This window comes from Eptatretus burgeri, chromosome 3 (genome assembly GCF_056783735.1).
Source record: "Eptatretus burgeri isolate ZD-2024b chromosome 3, Ebu_testis_v1, whole genome shotgun sequence".
In the NCBI taxonomy this organism is placed as follows: Eukaryota; Metazoa; Chordata; class Myxini; order Myxiniformes; family Myxinidae; genus Eptatretus; species Eptatretus burgeri.
In genome coordinates this window covers 55,966,668-55,981,736 of record NC_140963.1, presented here as the reverse complement: position 1 = coordinate 55,981,736, position 15,069 = coordinate 55,966,668, and the positions used below count along the sequence as shown (strand labels likewise).

At 45.3% G+C, this 15,069-nt stretch overlaps 1 protein-coding gene across 12 annotated transcripts in view; it reads left to right on the top strand.

Moving 5' to 3' along the window:
• LOC147029952 (ADAMTS-like protein 1) overlaps positions 1–15,069 on the top strand; it is a 545,848-nt gene that overhangs the window by 172,789 nt on the left and 357,990 nt on the right. For 11 of the 12 annotated variants that reach the window (XM_085873493.1, XM_085873499.1, XM_085873494.1 and 8 more), the window contains one exon: positions 10,322–10,429. In XM_085873493.1, coding sequence (XP_085729619.1) covers positions 10,322–10,429 — 108 coding nt within the window. Of the gene's footprint in view, positions 1–10,321; positions 10,430–15,069 lie in introns of those variants that run through there. The other variant, XM_085873501.1, reaches the window with a different exon arrangement.

Sequence of the window (15,069 nt, the reverse complement as noted above, 5' to 3'; positions counted from 1 at the left end):
TCCCGAGTACATTAAAGGCTCACGAGCCCGGTTCTTTCTTTCTTTCTTTCTTTCTTTCTTGCTTGAGTTTTGCAGGAAAGTCTGTGGCGCCTTGTCCTTAAGTAGAATTGGTTAAGTGCCTGTATGTACATTGCATAATAGACATCGGCTGTAGGCTTTTACTCGTGTCTTGTCCCCTATCTCCCCATTGACTGCTTACATGCTGGGTGAAAATATATCCCCATATTGTTTTCATGTCAACCCGCTCGTTGCATCACTTTCTCCATTGACTGCCATGATGCATTCGGGAAATTCGCTGGCTGATTTTGAAGCTGATAAAATAATCTGGTCCGACGGGATCTGGCGAAATAAAACCGCTTGGCATTCGCATATGGAACGAAGCGGCTCGTTTTCGTGCAGGCCCCGTCGAGGTATAAACTCAAGGCATTCTGCCTGCGCGAATAGTTAGGCATATCGACAATTCGGCGATTGACCCTGTAGCGCGTGGACAGAATAGTTGGCTGGTTTATGGTGTATTAAAAGCACCTGTAGCTGGGTTTCGGCGCTTGTCCGGAAGCTACGACTAGATTGTCGCGTTCGGTGGACACGCGGCCTGGATTGGGCTGAAAAGGTCGTGCGCACGCCGAACCGGCGGAAATCTATAACACTGGTGTCAGGAGTAGGATGAGAACTCTCCCGTCTCCAAGCAAAATTAACGGAACCGGATCAAGGCTGTCCGAAGCGACCCTCCGGTTCCATTAAATTACGAGCGTTCAAATTTTTATACCCGATACGCAAAATGGTAGCTCAAGGCGAGCGGGTCAGGAGGGAATAGATGTAGAATTGAACGAATCTATAGCCCAGGACGAAATCACCGTGCAGGACACTCCCATGCAGGAACTTTCCCCACAACCGAACCCAGAGTCCGAAATGGGCGCGGCGGCAGGGCCGGCGGCTTTTGACAACCCCTCCCCCCCACCCCGTCAAATTTCCCTCCCGATCCTTGCCGAATTTTAGCTGAGTGCATTTCATATGGGCCAGTTGATGGCAATGCTGGCAGAAATAAAGGGGGATTTAGGAAACAAAATGGATGAAATGCAAAGCAAAATGAAAGAAAACGCAAAGGGAATGGAAAACAAAATGGATGGCATGAAAAAGGAAATGAAGGAAGAAATATAAAACAACATGGATGCAAATGTGCAACGATTGAGTGCATGGGGCGAAGCCTGCAGGTGGGCATGAACGGCATAATGGCGATTGCAAGCAACGAAACATGGACAGTGGAGCACAAAATGGTGGCGCCACGTGGCGGAGACACCGAACCAACGAGGGGGATTGTGGATTGTGTCGGTCCCGCGATGGAGACGGAGAGATTAAGGGAGGTAGAGGTGATGAGAGACGCCGTCACGGTGATAAGGGAGACTTGTTGGGCGAGACTCGTGGAGGTGACGGAGAAAGTGACGGTGACAGAGAGGGAAAAATTAAATGGGGTAACTGAGACGTGTAGGGCGAGCCATGTAGAAACGAGGGAGATAATAAAGGAGAAAACGGAAATAAAAACAGAGACATGGGAGATAGAGGGTGAATTAAAATAAACTAAAGACGAACACACACACATGGAGTTAGCGAGGGACAATGAGGGGGAGCTTTGGGAATGTCGTGACCCAGTGCAAGCAGCAGGATAGCCTCCTCCAGAAACGAGGGGAGGGAATATTCCCCCTTGAAGCGGATCGCGACCAGGTGGGTTCGGTCGCGCCGTGCGAGTTAAGGGGGCAAGTGCTGTGAACGGGTACACGCGGAGCTTGGGGGGTATGGAGACCCCGGGAGCGCTTGTGGTAGCACGAATCCCCAGTGCGATTATCCCGGTGTGTGTGGTTTCGAAATGCGTGTTGAAACGCGTGCATAGCGTGAGTGAAATGGCGCGCATGAGTAAGATGGCATGCGTGGAAAAGGACAGACGGGTCCAGACAAGAGACAAGGACCGTGTAGCGGCCGTAGCTATTTTGAGAACCGCGCCGGGTTCACGGGACGTTGTGTGCGGGGCCCGTTCGGCAGATGGCGAACGGCCCTCGCACGCGCGTTTTCGTACAGGGAAGCCGGCGTGGGAACATCCCGCTTATCGAAAAAGGCCGTCGTGAGGACGGTTAAAATGGCGACGAGTGTTAGGTGGATTTGGAACACGCGGGTTTACGGGACGTTACGCGCGCGCCAGCTGCAGGCTTGGTGCGCGTGTGATGTCATCGGCGGGAATCTCGCAGCACAAATGCCAGAGGCACGGCGCACGTTGTTCCGTGTGGGGAACCCCGCAAAAGCGAGCGCTTGGGGAGATTCCCAGGGTGACGTCATTGCCGCACGGATCGGCCGTTGAAGGGGACGTCGGTATCGCCCGTAAGGACGAACGGGCGTGCCGTAAACCACCACCATGGAGGTGCAGATTGGAGGGAAAAGCCTCGCTTCCAGTACACGAGCCCAGGCAGGGGGTAGGAAACCTCCTTGCTTAGGGCACAGGAAGACTAGTTAGGGGGATGGGTTAGTGATAGTTTGACTGTCTTCATGTGGACATGGGTTGTTCCTCATGTCCACATGAAGCCTGTGGAATGAATTAGTTGGAGCGATTTTAGGATAGATTTAGAGTATGGGATTTTTGGAGACACTGACAGACTTTGAAATGTGTAGTGGGGACGTAACTTAGCTACGTAGGATTAAAAGGAACGTGTATGAGAATAAGGGATGACGAGGGAGCACGAGTTAGTTGAGGGATTTAGTGAGGATAATGGCAGTGTTCAGCGATGTGAGCGATGACATGAATGGAAACATGTTGAGTGAGTGAGGGCCAGCGGGCCTGTATGAATGGGGTGAATGTGGAATGCATGGTGCGATGAGTGATTGGGGGGAGGAGTAATTCCCACCCAAGGGACCCCGGGGTCAGAGTAAAGTCAGATAGTGGGTTAGCCAAATTGACAAAATGGAGGTTGTTTTACTGTTGGTGCGAGTGTAGGCCCGAAACCCGTTTGGAGGGGTGCAGGAGTCCTGTTGACGGGCTGGGAGCGTGGCTGCGAACGGTGAGTATCGCTTAGTGGGCACCCCGGGCACCGGACTAGTCGGCAGCGGTCGGCCAAGGGCCCAAGAGGGGTCGGGTAGCGTAATGGGGACGTGTAGGCCCGCATGAAGCGGGGCCCGTAGCGCCAATGGCCACGTGGGCAGTGTCATGGGCACGGGCACCTGGGGCAAGGGGCCCGTGGCGCCAGCCTGCCACGTGAGCGTCGGGGGGAGTAGCCGAGGCAGGCACTCCCCAGATTTTAGGGAGCTCGTAGGCTCGGAGGCAGCCTCAGGGCCCGGGGGTGCTGTAGTTTGAGAATCGGCAGAGGGTAGTTCCTGCCAAGTGACCCATGCTGCCCAGCCACGAAACCGTGCAAGGGCACGAGGAGAAAATTTGAGGGCAAGTCCCAAATTTGAAAGGACACCAACACAGGCGACAGGAATCTTGGTTGGTAGAACCAATAGATTAAGTGAGAGGTGTTTGTTGAAAGCCCGGGGTAGTTTAAGGTTAATAAATGTTTGGGTAGATCGGGAGATGTACCCCTCCGCACCATCCATCCCCTCGTTCTCGGTGGGCCGCTGGACTCACCATGGTAAAATGATCGCTGAAATCTGAGGAGGCCATTCTGAGGCTTAATTCGGCCTCAAGACAGGACGCGAGCTCTCCCTTATTCCCCTCCAGGAAGGGAACGTAGGGGTTGGGAGTAGGCTAGGTGACACGATAGGTTAGCCGGACAGAGACTATAAAGGGGGTTAGGGAGACGATTTATAAATGCAAGATAAATAAGATGGGGGCTAAATTTGGATTTTTGCAAACGAAGGGAGTGGGTATGGACAGAGACAGGCAAAGGCGATAGGTTGGGAGGGAGACAGTAGGGTAGGTCCGAGCCCGCCTTCAGACCACCCAGCACCATCGCACTCCCTCCACGAACCTCCAGAACGAGGCCAGAAGCCGGCAGCTTCAACTACCGGCCTGTTTGTGTCACAGCGGCCTGTTCCGGCCTTGCCTCGCCATGCCTTGTCTGCCTGCCTCTGCCTTGACCCCATGCCTGCTGGCCCTTGTGTCTTGCATTTGCCCCTGTATTCCATCCATCACCATGTGCGCCAGGATCATCCGTCTTGCAAAAACTGCCCTGCAGGCAGCTACATCACGGGGACTGCATTGAGCAGCCCGTGCACCGTGTTTTGCTTGCGTCCATGTCCATCCAGTTCATCGCAGGGAGGAAACTGGGACTGCATTGGGCAGCCGGCTACTTCCCTGTACTTGGTTTCTTCACATCCCATCCAGTTCAATTCAAGGGGGAAGCCTGGGACTGCATTGGGCAGCCGGCTACCTTCTTGTCCCTGCATAGGGAGCCAGAGACTGCATTTGGGCAGCCTGGCTACCCTCTTCAAATGGCCTGTGGGATGGCATATGGCATGCCGGGTTGGGGTGAGTTGCCTCCAGCAGCTGAAGACATGAAAAAGGTTCTGTGACAGACAACGGGGCCATTTGAACAGGCCCCGAAGACATCCGACCTTCAGCTGCGGGGGCGCTTACCCTCACAAACTATGACTAACATTTGCCATGCCCTTTTTCCCACAGAGTCCATCAGTCCTGGGCCATTGTTTAGTGTAAAATTATTAAGGTTAAGGATAAGGTAAAAATTGTAAATGAGTTTTGCTCCCCCTGCATGTTTGTCATTGTGCCGGCAATTTTATTTAAGTCGGCTGTACGAGTGAGTTTGTTTCGTTAGTTACACAGCCCATAGGTTATTTACTTTTGGGACACTGATACACCAAATGTCGCACTCAGGGATCCGAAGGTAAATCGTACTCGGGGAGAACTTACACATGAAGGCACACAAAAATTTGACGACTCGGGACGAGTCTGTAAAAAGGGGAGGGGGGTAGTGTTACGGTTGCGGAAATTCACAGAACACCAGTCAGGTTCCCCAGAGGTCAGTTATTTCAGTAAGTGTGTGTTCCAGGTTATAATTACCCACTGATGTATAAAGGGAATTATTTGTGTGCCGGGCTGTGCATCTTTGAGTTAGCCGTTATTATTTCTCTATCTTTTATTTTAACAATGACAACACGTCCGCGTTTGATGGCGATTTCCACACGTCCGCGTGCAAGCATGACTTTCAAAACGGATCAGAAAGGCCTTACCCTCTGAAGAAGCTGGCCGGCCAATCGAAAGTGAGAGGGGCGGATCCAGCCTGGGTGAAGGTTCAAAGGTGAAAAGGGGGAGGGCGCTGATTTTGGGTGGCGAAGTCCACAGCGGCCCCTCCCCTTGGGGCTATAAAAAGCCGCGTTCGCTCGCCGACAAGGAGTTGCGCGGTTGGAGAGATGCCGAGTGTGTTGGTTGGGTTGGAGAGCGGTTAGTTGAGAGCCGTTGGAGAGACACCGAGCCACTGGCAGGAGTTGAACCCTTGGAGTTCGCTGGAAGGTTCGCCAGCAGGAAGCCGGGGTCGAGACCCGTTCGCTCCTCCAGCGCGTCATAGGCGAGGCTGCAGTGAAGGCCGGATGACCGAGGAGAAACCTACAAGCTGCTTATCAAGCCGCCCAAGTGACCGGCACGTTCGCGATGCACCGGGCCGAACGGAGACACCAGGGGTGGCCAGGTAGCCGGCCCGGTCTCTCAGGGCCTGTTCCGGTCATCCCAGCACTGAGTACATTAAAGGCTCACAAGCCCGGTTCTTTCTTTCTTTCTTGGGTTTTGCATGAAAGTCTGTGGCGCCTTGTCCTTAAAGTATAACTGGTTAAGTGCCTATGTACATTGCATAATTGACATCGGCTGTAGGCTTTTACTCATGTCTTGTCCCCTATTCCCCCATTGATTGCTTATGTGCTGGGTGAAAATAAATCCCCATATTGTTATCTTGCCAAAACGAAGTTTTTGCAAGATATGTTAGTCAGCTTGTATGTTTTTTTTTATTTTTTTATTTATTTATTTTTATTTTGTCTGTAATCACATATCAATCACTCTGCAGAGCACAGTTATCATTGGAAATTTTTGTAACTTCGCATATCAGAGTCCTATAGAGGTCCCTTTCAGCGCATAAAATTTTCAAGGTCAAGGTCAAAGGTCAAGGTTACTTTGTCGCAAATCAGGGGAGTCGACAAAACCCTTATTTTTTGAGTAATTTTGATCGGATCGTCTTCAATCTTCATGGGAATATAGTTCATGGTCTGGCGCTCAGCTGATTAATTTTTGATGGTGATCGGCCTTGACCTTCATGGTTAGCGCCTGAGGTCAAACATTTGACCCCAAGGTCAAATTTTCAAGTTTTAGGAACCATATTGTGTTGTACCTCAAATTGAACACCTCGATGAGTGCTTTCTAGATATGTCAAGCTTGAGACATTATGACATCATTTGGTGACGTTATGAGGCAAATGCATATTTTTCATGGTTACTCTGTAGAACGATTCTCATCGGAATCTCTCGTCGGCAGATATTCCTCAAGGAGTCGCTCCGGGTGGATAGCAGCTCTGTTCACCTCAGTGTGACCTTAAAGAAGTCACACGTGGTCACCTTTTGGCAAGATATGGGTCACCCTGCGGGTGACATTGGTGTTTTGAATGTCAACCCGCTCGTTGCGTCACTTTCTCCATTGACTGCCATGATGCGTTCGGGAAATTATCTGGCTGATTATCAAGCCGATAAAATAATCTGGTCCGACGGGATCTGGCGAAATAAAACCGCTCGGCATTCGCATACGGAACGAGCTGCTAAAGCGGCTCGTTTTCATGCACGCCCCATCAAGGTATAAACTCCCGGCATTTTTGCCCGCGCGAATAGTTAGGTATATCGACAATTCGGCGATTGACCCTGTAGCGCGTGGACAGAATAGTTGGCTGGTTTATGGTGTATTAAAAACACCTGGAGCTGGGTTTCGGCGTTTGTCCGGAAGCTACGACTAGATTGTCGCGTTTGGTGGACACGCGGCCTGGATTGGGCTGAAAAGGTCATGCGCACGCCGAACCGGCGGAAATATATAACAATATATTTGTTTATATTTATATATATATATATATATATATATATATATATATATATCTATATGTTTATATATATCTATATGTTTATATATATATGTTTATATATATATATATATATATATATATATATATATATATATATATATATATATATATAAAAATATATGTATATATATATATATATATATATATATATATATATATATATATATAGAGAGAGAGAGAGAGAGAGAGAGAGAGAGAGAGAGAGAGAGAGAGAGAGAGAGAGAGAGAGAGAGAGAGAGAGAGAGAGAGAGAGAGAGAGAGAGAGAGAGAGAGAGAGAGAACGAGAACATAGATTGATAGATAGATAGATAGATAGATAGATATTAAGAGATAAAGGAGATATCGAGTCGTCACTGTTTGGGGGACGGTGCAGCACATAGCAAAACAAAAGGTGGGAGTGGAAGGGAAGATGCAGTCAAAGGTACTCCTTGGCATTTGGAATGGTAAGAGCAGCACACGGACAGTGAGAAATTTTTGGTTGATCTCCACCCAGCTATACACTCCACCCGGTGATTTTCATGTGTTGCGATGCATTGATCTGTGCACTCACTATCCCAGGGGTTTTTAACCTTAATTGTGATGTGTACCACTTTTGCTCAGTGTCATTGACCGTGTCCCAACCAAATCAATAAGTGAAAAGGGTTTCATAAGAAAAAATTCATCCTCAAACCATGATGAAACAATAAGATCTTGATTATCAGCATCATTTTATTCTCAAATGCATTTTTGCATAAAGCACAACAAAAAAACAACTACTTTTCAAACAGTGAATGACTGCAAAAGGTGTTTATTAGTCAGAATTCATTGCTATTTTAGAAATCTGTCTTTTGACATATTTGTAATTTTCATCTTAATATGAGCACTGGGCCTGTTTATTTTCAACCAGATTATCAATATGTGGATTAGTTTTCAATATAACACATCGTAGGTCATCTTCAAGTTGCAGTGTTGCTCGAAGATTAGATTTCATCACCAAGAGAGATGATAATGTGGTCTCAAACAACCATGTCATCGGAAACTCCATCAGGGCACAAACAGCCAATCTTGCAACCACAGGGCGTGGATTCAGCATTTCAAACCAGAAGTCTGATGGAGTTCTCTCTTCAAAGATATCCCTGGCTGTGGAATCATTGTGGGAGATCAATGAGAGACTCCTTGACATGACTAGGTATCTCCATCAGGTCATAGAATCGAAATGGGTTTCGAACTCGCTATGCATTCATTTCGGGAAGATCAGGCATGTAGAATGCAAAGTCATCATTCTATGCAGTGAGATGGCTATGAATGAGGATTTTCAAGAACTCTGGCAATCCCTCACCACTTCTACCTTCACTGATGATGTCAGTCCGACTGGAACATTTTAAAATTCCCACATACAAACTTCGTGTTTTCAGAGGAATGGCTAAGCCGACCACATTGAGCCAGAAAAAGTGTTAGTCGGTCACATTTCCTGCCCATTTAGTCCACACTGTCAGTTATTAATGGGGATTCTTCTTTTTCTTCTCACTCGACTTGTTTGTATTTTTCAAACGTAATCACCAGGACAGTATAGAGTAATTACAGTTCTGTAGTCTATTTTCATCATCAGCAAGTACTGCAGTATAAGATGTAAACATTCCAAGTTGTTTTGTCAATAAATTTTGCACATAAATCTCAGAATCACAAATCTATAAAAGAGAACGTTTGAAAATGTCTTAAATTGGTTTGTCTGTCATGTACCACCAAAAATCTGAAATGTACCACCGCTTGGGAACCTTTGGTCTATCTGATGGATGTTCAGCCGGAGGTACTGTCTGCCAGCACTGGTCGTTGGTGGACGTTAAAGATCCCACCGTGTTTTTCATAAGGAGTAGGCGAGTTTTCACCAGTACCCTGAACAAATTACAAATTCCTTTCTCTTTCAGTCGAAAGTCAGACCTGGCCAGCCCGTTTGTGAAAAACTTGGACCACAAATGTTCCCCTGCTGACCCCACAAGAAGGTGGGAATAATTGGGGCCGTTAAAGAAGTAGTAATAACCACTGGTCAATATCATCCTAAACCAATTTAAACAAATGTTATATTCTCAAAGCCAGAAGTAAGCAAAATACCAGCTGAGTGTGAAGTAAATGATAAGTATAATATCTCCATTGTGAAGAGTTATTTTATGATATTCTGATGAGTTCCGTTTTCATTTTCTGATGTTATTGGTCATTCCATTGTTATCTCGTGAGATGTTTAACCAGCAGAGACTGTGCATCGGTTTTGATTTTAACTGGATGATTACCTGGGGGCATTGGGGATACAGGGGTACCTGGGGGTGTTGGCAGAAATGCACAGGCATGATGTGCCTAACGGCCTCCTCCTGTGTCAAACCACCTTGCACCTCATGTTACGTACTTGTATCACCTTGTATCTCCTCTCAATTTTTTTCATTCCTATCCTTCATTGTTCAGTGTAATTGCTCAGAATCCTTCATCATTTAGTCTCAGGTCGTTATCCCAAACACCAAAGCATGTAAAGTGGCAGAATCAGGAGGTGTGAATGAATTGTTCCTTTCCTCTGGAATTGTCATTGCCAGCAGCCCTTACTGCAGCTGTGTTCTGCGAAGCATTTCTGCTTCCTTTTCGGCCCACCTGCTGCTTTTGCGTCACAAACACTCTCAAAACCACTGCTCTACTGCCGCCTTTCCAGCTGTTTACACGTGCCTAAGGGTGGGGGTGACCAGCTGAGTGGCTACAGTCTGCACGTGCGGCCTTCATTGCCACAATAAATAATGTCTCGAAGGGAAATATACAACCAAATTTCTTATCATAATAATTTTTGTGTCAAAGTAGGACAAACCCTTTTATTTCCTGTGATGTATTTCCTGATTTTGGTATGTTTAAAACATGAATTGCGCTTGATGCAAATTCTGTTTGGCAGAGTATGAAATAACGTCTGTAAAGTACAGTCATGATGAAAATGAAAAGAATGTTTTTCAAAATCCAATATGGTGGTTGATTTCTTTGGGAGCATGAGCACACCTTCAAACCTTAATGATCCTTTATGCAGTTGGTTTCAATAAGAATTTTTTTTTTCGGAGAACATCATCACTCCATGCGCTGATACTTTGTGTTGTGTTTGACAAAAGAAGAAAAAAAGCAAAAAAAACCCCAGACAATCCACCAACTAGTAATACAAAAATTAAGCAAAAGATTTCCTATCCAGTTACCTACAAATGGCAATTTATTTTCTTCATTCCAACCTTGGTGTGCTTGTCCTCCCCACTCACCTTTTACCACTGCAACACCAGGTATGCGCCGATGATCTGGAGTACGTGCCAGAGTTCCGGCTAACAAGGGGCGAGAGCATGCTGGAGCAGACTCCAGATACACTGCTCATTTATCGGCAAGACGAGCAAGTGAGTCGGACATTTGCTTGCACACCTTATTATGCAAGGAAAGTATTCTTGATTAACTGTTTCTATTCTTCTTCTTATTATTTCAATTTAATGACCACAAGTATTCTCACGTTATTGTGGGGTTGACGGGAGAAGTTTGGCCAAAGTCTTTTTTGAACTGTCTGGCTAGGCCTGACATTTGATTAAGGTTAAGGCAGGAATTTGGAATTTGTTCATGGTGCCGGTGATAGCTTGCCTACTCTTCACTAAGGACAACATGGGATATTTAATGTCCGCCAACTAGTGTCAGCAGATGGGATCCCCTTTTAATGCCCATCCGAGGGACGGCTCACAGATTAATGAATCATCCTGCCTGTGAAGCAGTTTCTTGCTGGGCCAAGATTCAAAACCTGGCTAGACAGCTTAGAGGCGAGCGTGGGTACCTCTCGGCCATCCAGCCAGCCCATTTAACTGCCTCTTCATCTCTTCAAATTTGTCATCATGAACCAGGCATTAACGAATGAAAGTTGTATGAAATTAATGTTACCAAAATGATGTATGCACACTTTCCTCTGAGTTATCTATACTGGGTTCAAATCTCAAACCCAGATATAAATTGTCACTCCGGTGTTTCACATGCAGGAAGAGGCATCGATCTCTTCGCCGTCCATTGAAAGAGCGTTAAGCCAGAGGACCCATCGAGCAGCACTCCGTGAACTTAAAGTTCTCACGTTGTCTTTTGTGAAGAGTAGATGAATTATCTCTGGCATCATAAAAAATGTTTTCATATTCCTGCCACCTTCAGTTAAGCATCCTGCATTAGAGTGGTGACCTGTCTCGAAGCAGTTCCTGCCTAGAAATGTTTCTCGACTTGTGCCGATATTCCCTGGAGCTCTTTAAAGATTATAGACCTCCATCTATTATTTGATTATAGAAGGCTTAATCCATATTTTGACAGAACAAACGATTAAGAGTGATTTTGATTGAAAGTTTCACAGCAAGTGTGACAAAGTCATAAAGAAATTGTTTCACCTTTTAAGTCCCAATTTAACATTTGAATCAGACCTGTGCCTTCATTGCGTTGAAGTACAACTTGAACTCAGCTTATACTGGAAGTGGACAATAGCTATGTTATTATGATCTTGTTCAGTTTTCTATCACACACAAGGGCAATTTGTTTGGCTGCTGTTATTGGAGTAACATCCAGGCAAGTTACACAGAAACCGGTTTCTTGGAAAAGCAGAGTCTAGTTTCCATTTGCTCTTGAAACATAATTCTATTTTCTTCACCCTTCTGGCAACAATCAGGAATTCAAAGGACATAACAACGGTCGGTTGTTTCAAGATGTAAAAGAATGCACATGGAATGTAACGATCATGTATCACCTCTTTGCCTCGTGCTTTATTTCATCATATTAAATTATTTTCTCATATTGCCAACTGCCAAACTCTCAAGTTGTCAGCTGCTGGTGTCAGGTGTATTTTCCATCACAATCCACTTTCCTGTCTGCAAATAGATGATGGTTTTTACACGTTACATAGACACTGTGCTTGGAGTGCACTCGAGTGCCACTATTGTAGAGGTCTTTAATCGCTTGTGGGGCTTGATTCTCCTAACCTCAAAGACTGATGAGAAACTGCATGTTGGTGTTCTTACAAATATCGAATCTTTTATTGATACTCTTCCCTTCCGATGCAGCAGTAAAACCACAAGCCTCAGAAAGAGGCGGTGTATTGCTTGGTGTAATTCTTGCAGGCTGAAAATATTTGCAAAAGCAAATGGCAGACGTGATTAATTTTCGGTTTGAGAAGATCATTTACAGTCGAAGTTCGAGGGAAGAGTTTCTATGAATGTCGTCCCAAAAGTCATTTCACCATCACTCAGCAAAATAGACAATGACGGACATATTTCACAGGGTGTATGACCCAATTTTAAATTGTTGTTGCAGTTTTATTTATGAACGATTTTAATGAAACAAAATGTAAATGAAAGAGAGTCCAGTGAGGGTTTATGCTCAACTCTTTAAACCTCCACATATGCTCCAGCACTGTCAACACATTTCCTTGATCGGACTGGCACATTCGCTAATGCTGATCGCAACATGTTTTCAGGAATGTTGGTGAAAACATTGGTTATTCTCTACTCCAGTTCATCAAGGTTTTTTGGCTTCATGCTATTGGACACCATCATTTACATTTTGTTTCATTAAAATTGGTTCATAAATAAAGCTGCTATAACAATTAAAAATTGGGTCTTGACTTATCAAATACCCTGTATATACAGTGTTTCCTCCAGAGCATTATCAGCACACTGAACATGTGACATATGTTGACCTCAGCAGCTGATTGATAAAGCCAATCATTTTTCATTGACTTGTCGAGACCTGAGCCGAGTGCCATAATGAGCGAGCATGACCAGCTTTTGGGATCCTGCTGGATTGCAACTTTTGGGATCCTGCTGAATAGAGTTGTTCTTTTTACATACAAAGTAAGCGAATATTACACTCTGTTGCTCAACTATATTTGACCTGTTATGTTCTGGTAGTGACTGGCTCTTTTAATGGCAAGTTATAGCAAGAACAGTTTGGGCTCATCTACCTTCAAGACCACAAAACATCATGCAACATCTACGACCTACTGTGTGATGTTTGTATCCTGGGAGTGGGACATAAACATACTTCTTTGCATGCTGATAATGATCAAAAAATGAAAAAATATATATCTCCATGGAGGACCAACAGTTTTTCCCCAACAGACAGGGTGAAAATGAGGGATTAGGGGAAATGGGCCATGGCCCCTATTCCTGAAGTGGTATGCGCATGGTGAGCCCAACTTAAGTTAATGGCATGGTCCTTATGCTTCATGAAGAATTTGCTCTGCATCTGGCCATTGGTTTCTGAAAATATTGTTTCATAAAAATCCTGAATTTGAGGCGAAACCCCCCTTTATAGCTTCTTTTAGGGGGCAGATCCGGATGGGGAGCACAACCCCATGATACCTTACTGTTCTGATCCATCATACCAAATTTGGTCCATATCGGTCATGTAGTTTGTGAAAAGATTTTTTTTTTAGTCAAATGTTAATTGATGTACGGATGAACAGGTCCTATGAGTTTATTTCGGAGAAATGACCTAATAAAGCACGTGCATTGTCGACTCGTTCTCTTTACTTCACTTACTTCTACTTCATGCATCTACCACCCCTCTTCCCAGAACCCCTCTTATCCACCCTCCACTTCCCTCCCTCTCCCCTGACAAACCTCATCTCATACAATGCCAAACAAATTTCCTATAGCCTCTATGCCAAATATCTACATTCTGTTTCTTTACAACCTCATTTAATACTAGTTTTCGTCATCAGATGAAGATTGATGGTTGTCATCTGGTGTTGAGATCAAATTGAGTTGCTAAGTGATATTGTAAAAGACTTTTTTTGTCTCAAACATTTTAACAGAACATTTTCCCAAATGGAATCCTTACCATGATTAATAATGAAAATGAAGGCATAAGCTCATGCATGCTTTGCCCTCATTAGTTTGGGCTGTATTCACATGGCCGCTCAAACTTGTCCCAGAATGGAGATGGGCAACACCTGGTCTGTTTTCCCACACAAACACTCCTATGGTTTCCCAACAACCTGCATAAAGGTATGGGTCCTCTCCCCCACCCTGCGTTAAACCTCAAAACTTCCAGAAAAGTCAGATCATCTTGCTCTCGCTCAATCTCAATCGATTGTTTGTAGGTTTGAGGCTGTTATGTTCAGAGCCATCTATTCATAACATGTTCATGGGAAAATAACGCTTGCGTAGGAATGAGGGGGCAAGCGGGGATGGTGGGTCACATTTCATTTTTGGTCGTAAAATTGAGAAAACAAAGAGAGCGGTAGAGGTGGAGCATTAAGGTTTTGTCATTTTTGTACAAACGATAAATGTATGGAAAATTTGTTTGAAAAATGAATCAGGAAACAAGTTATAAGTTAAACTAAGAAGAAGGACGTTGTAAGGAAGGAGGTTGTGGTGGGGGGATGATTTAATGGTGATAGATGTGAGGAAAAAAAGTCATAGCTCCATCTCTGTATCACACTTGAATAACGTGTTGTCATCCTTAAAAAAAATAAAAAGTAACCCATTGCCTTTGCAAAGACATGAGAGTCAATAAAGGGGCAAATTCTGACATGCAATGTCTAAAGCAAGGCAGGAATACAGCTGCATGTTGATTCCATGTTCGGAAACTGGGGTTAGGAGGTGACTCGGACTCCGGTAAAAACAGATGTCTTTTCACGACGTGACGGAAGGACATACCGCAACTGCTGCTTTTTGAATGGAGTGCCAGCAGGGCAAATTTTCACGGGTGTTCCATATCCTTGCAGCAAGTGTTTTGGAGAGGAATAATAATTAAAAGTTGTTTTCAGAGCTGTGAGAAATTATTTCGCTGTGGGAATTGTGCAACAACTTCGTGTCAGGTGCAGTGTGCAGTGATACTTTTCCCCATCCACGTCGCTGGATGCTAATGGCCATTTTGGCATAGACTTGACAGAGAGACCATGTAAGAGTGAAGTAGGATTTCATAAACAAGAGATTATGTGGCGACTGCGTGCACCCTGCACGCTCTACACTTTGGCTCGCTGTGTTCAGGAGGTGTGTGACATGTTTGCAACAAAGGA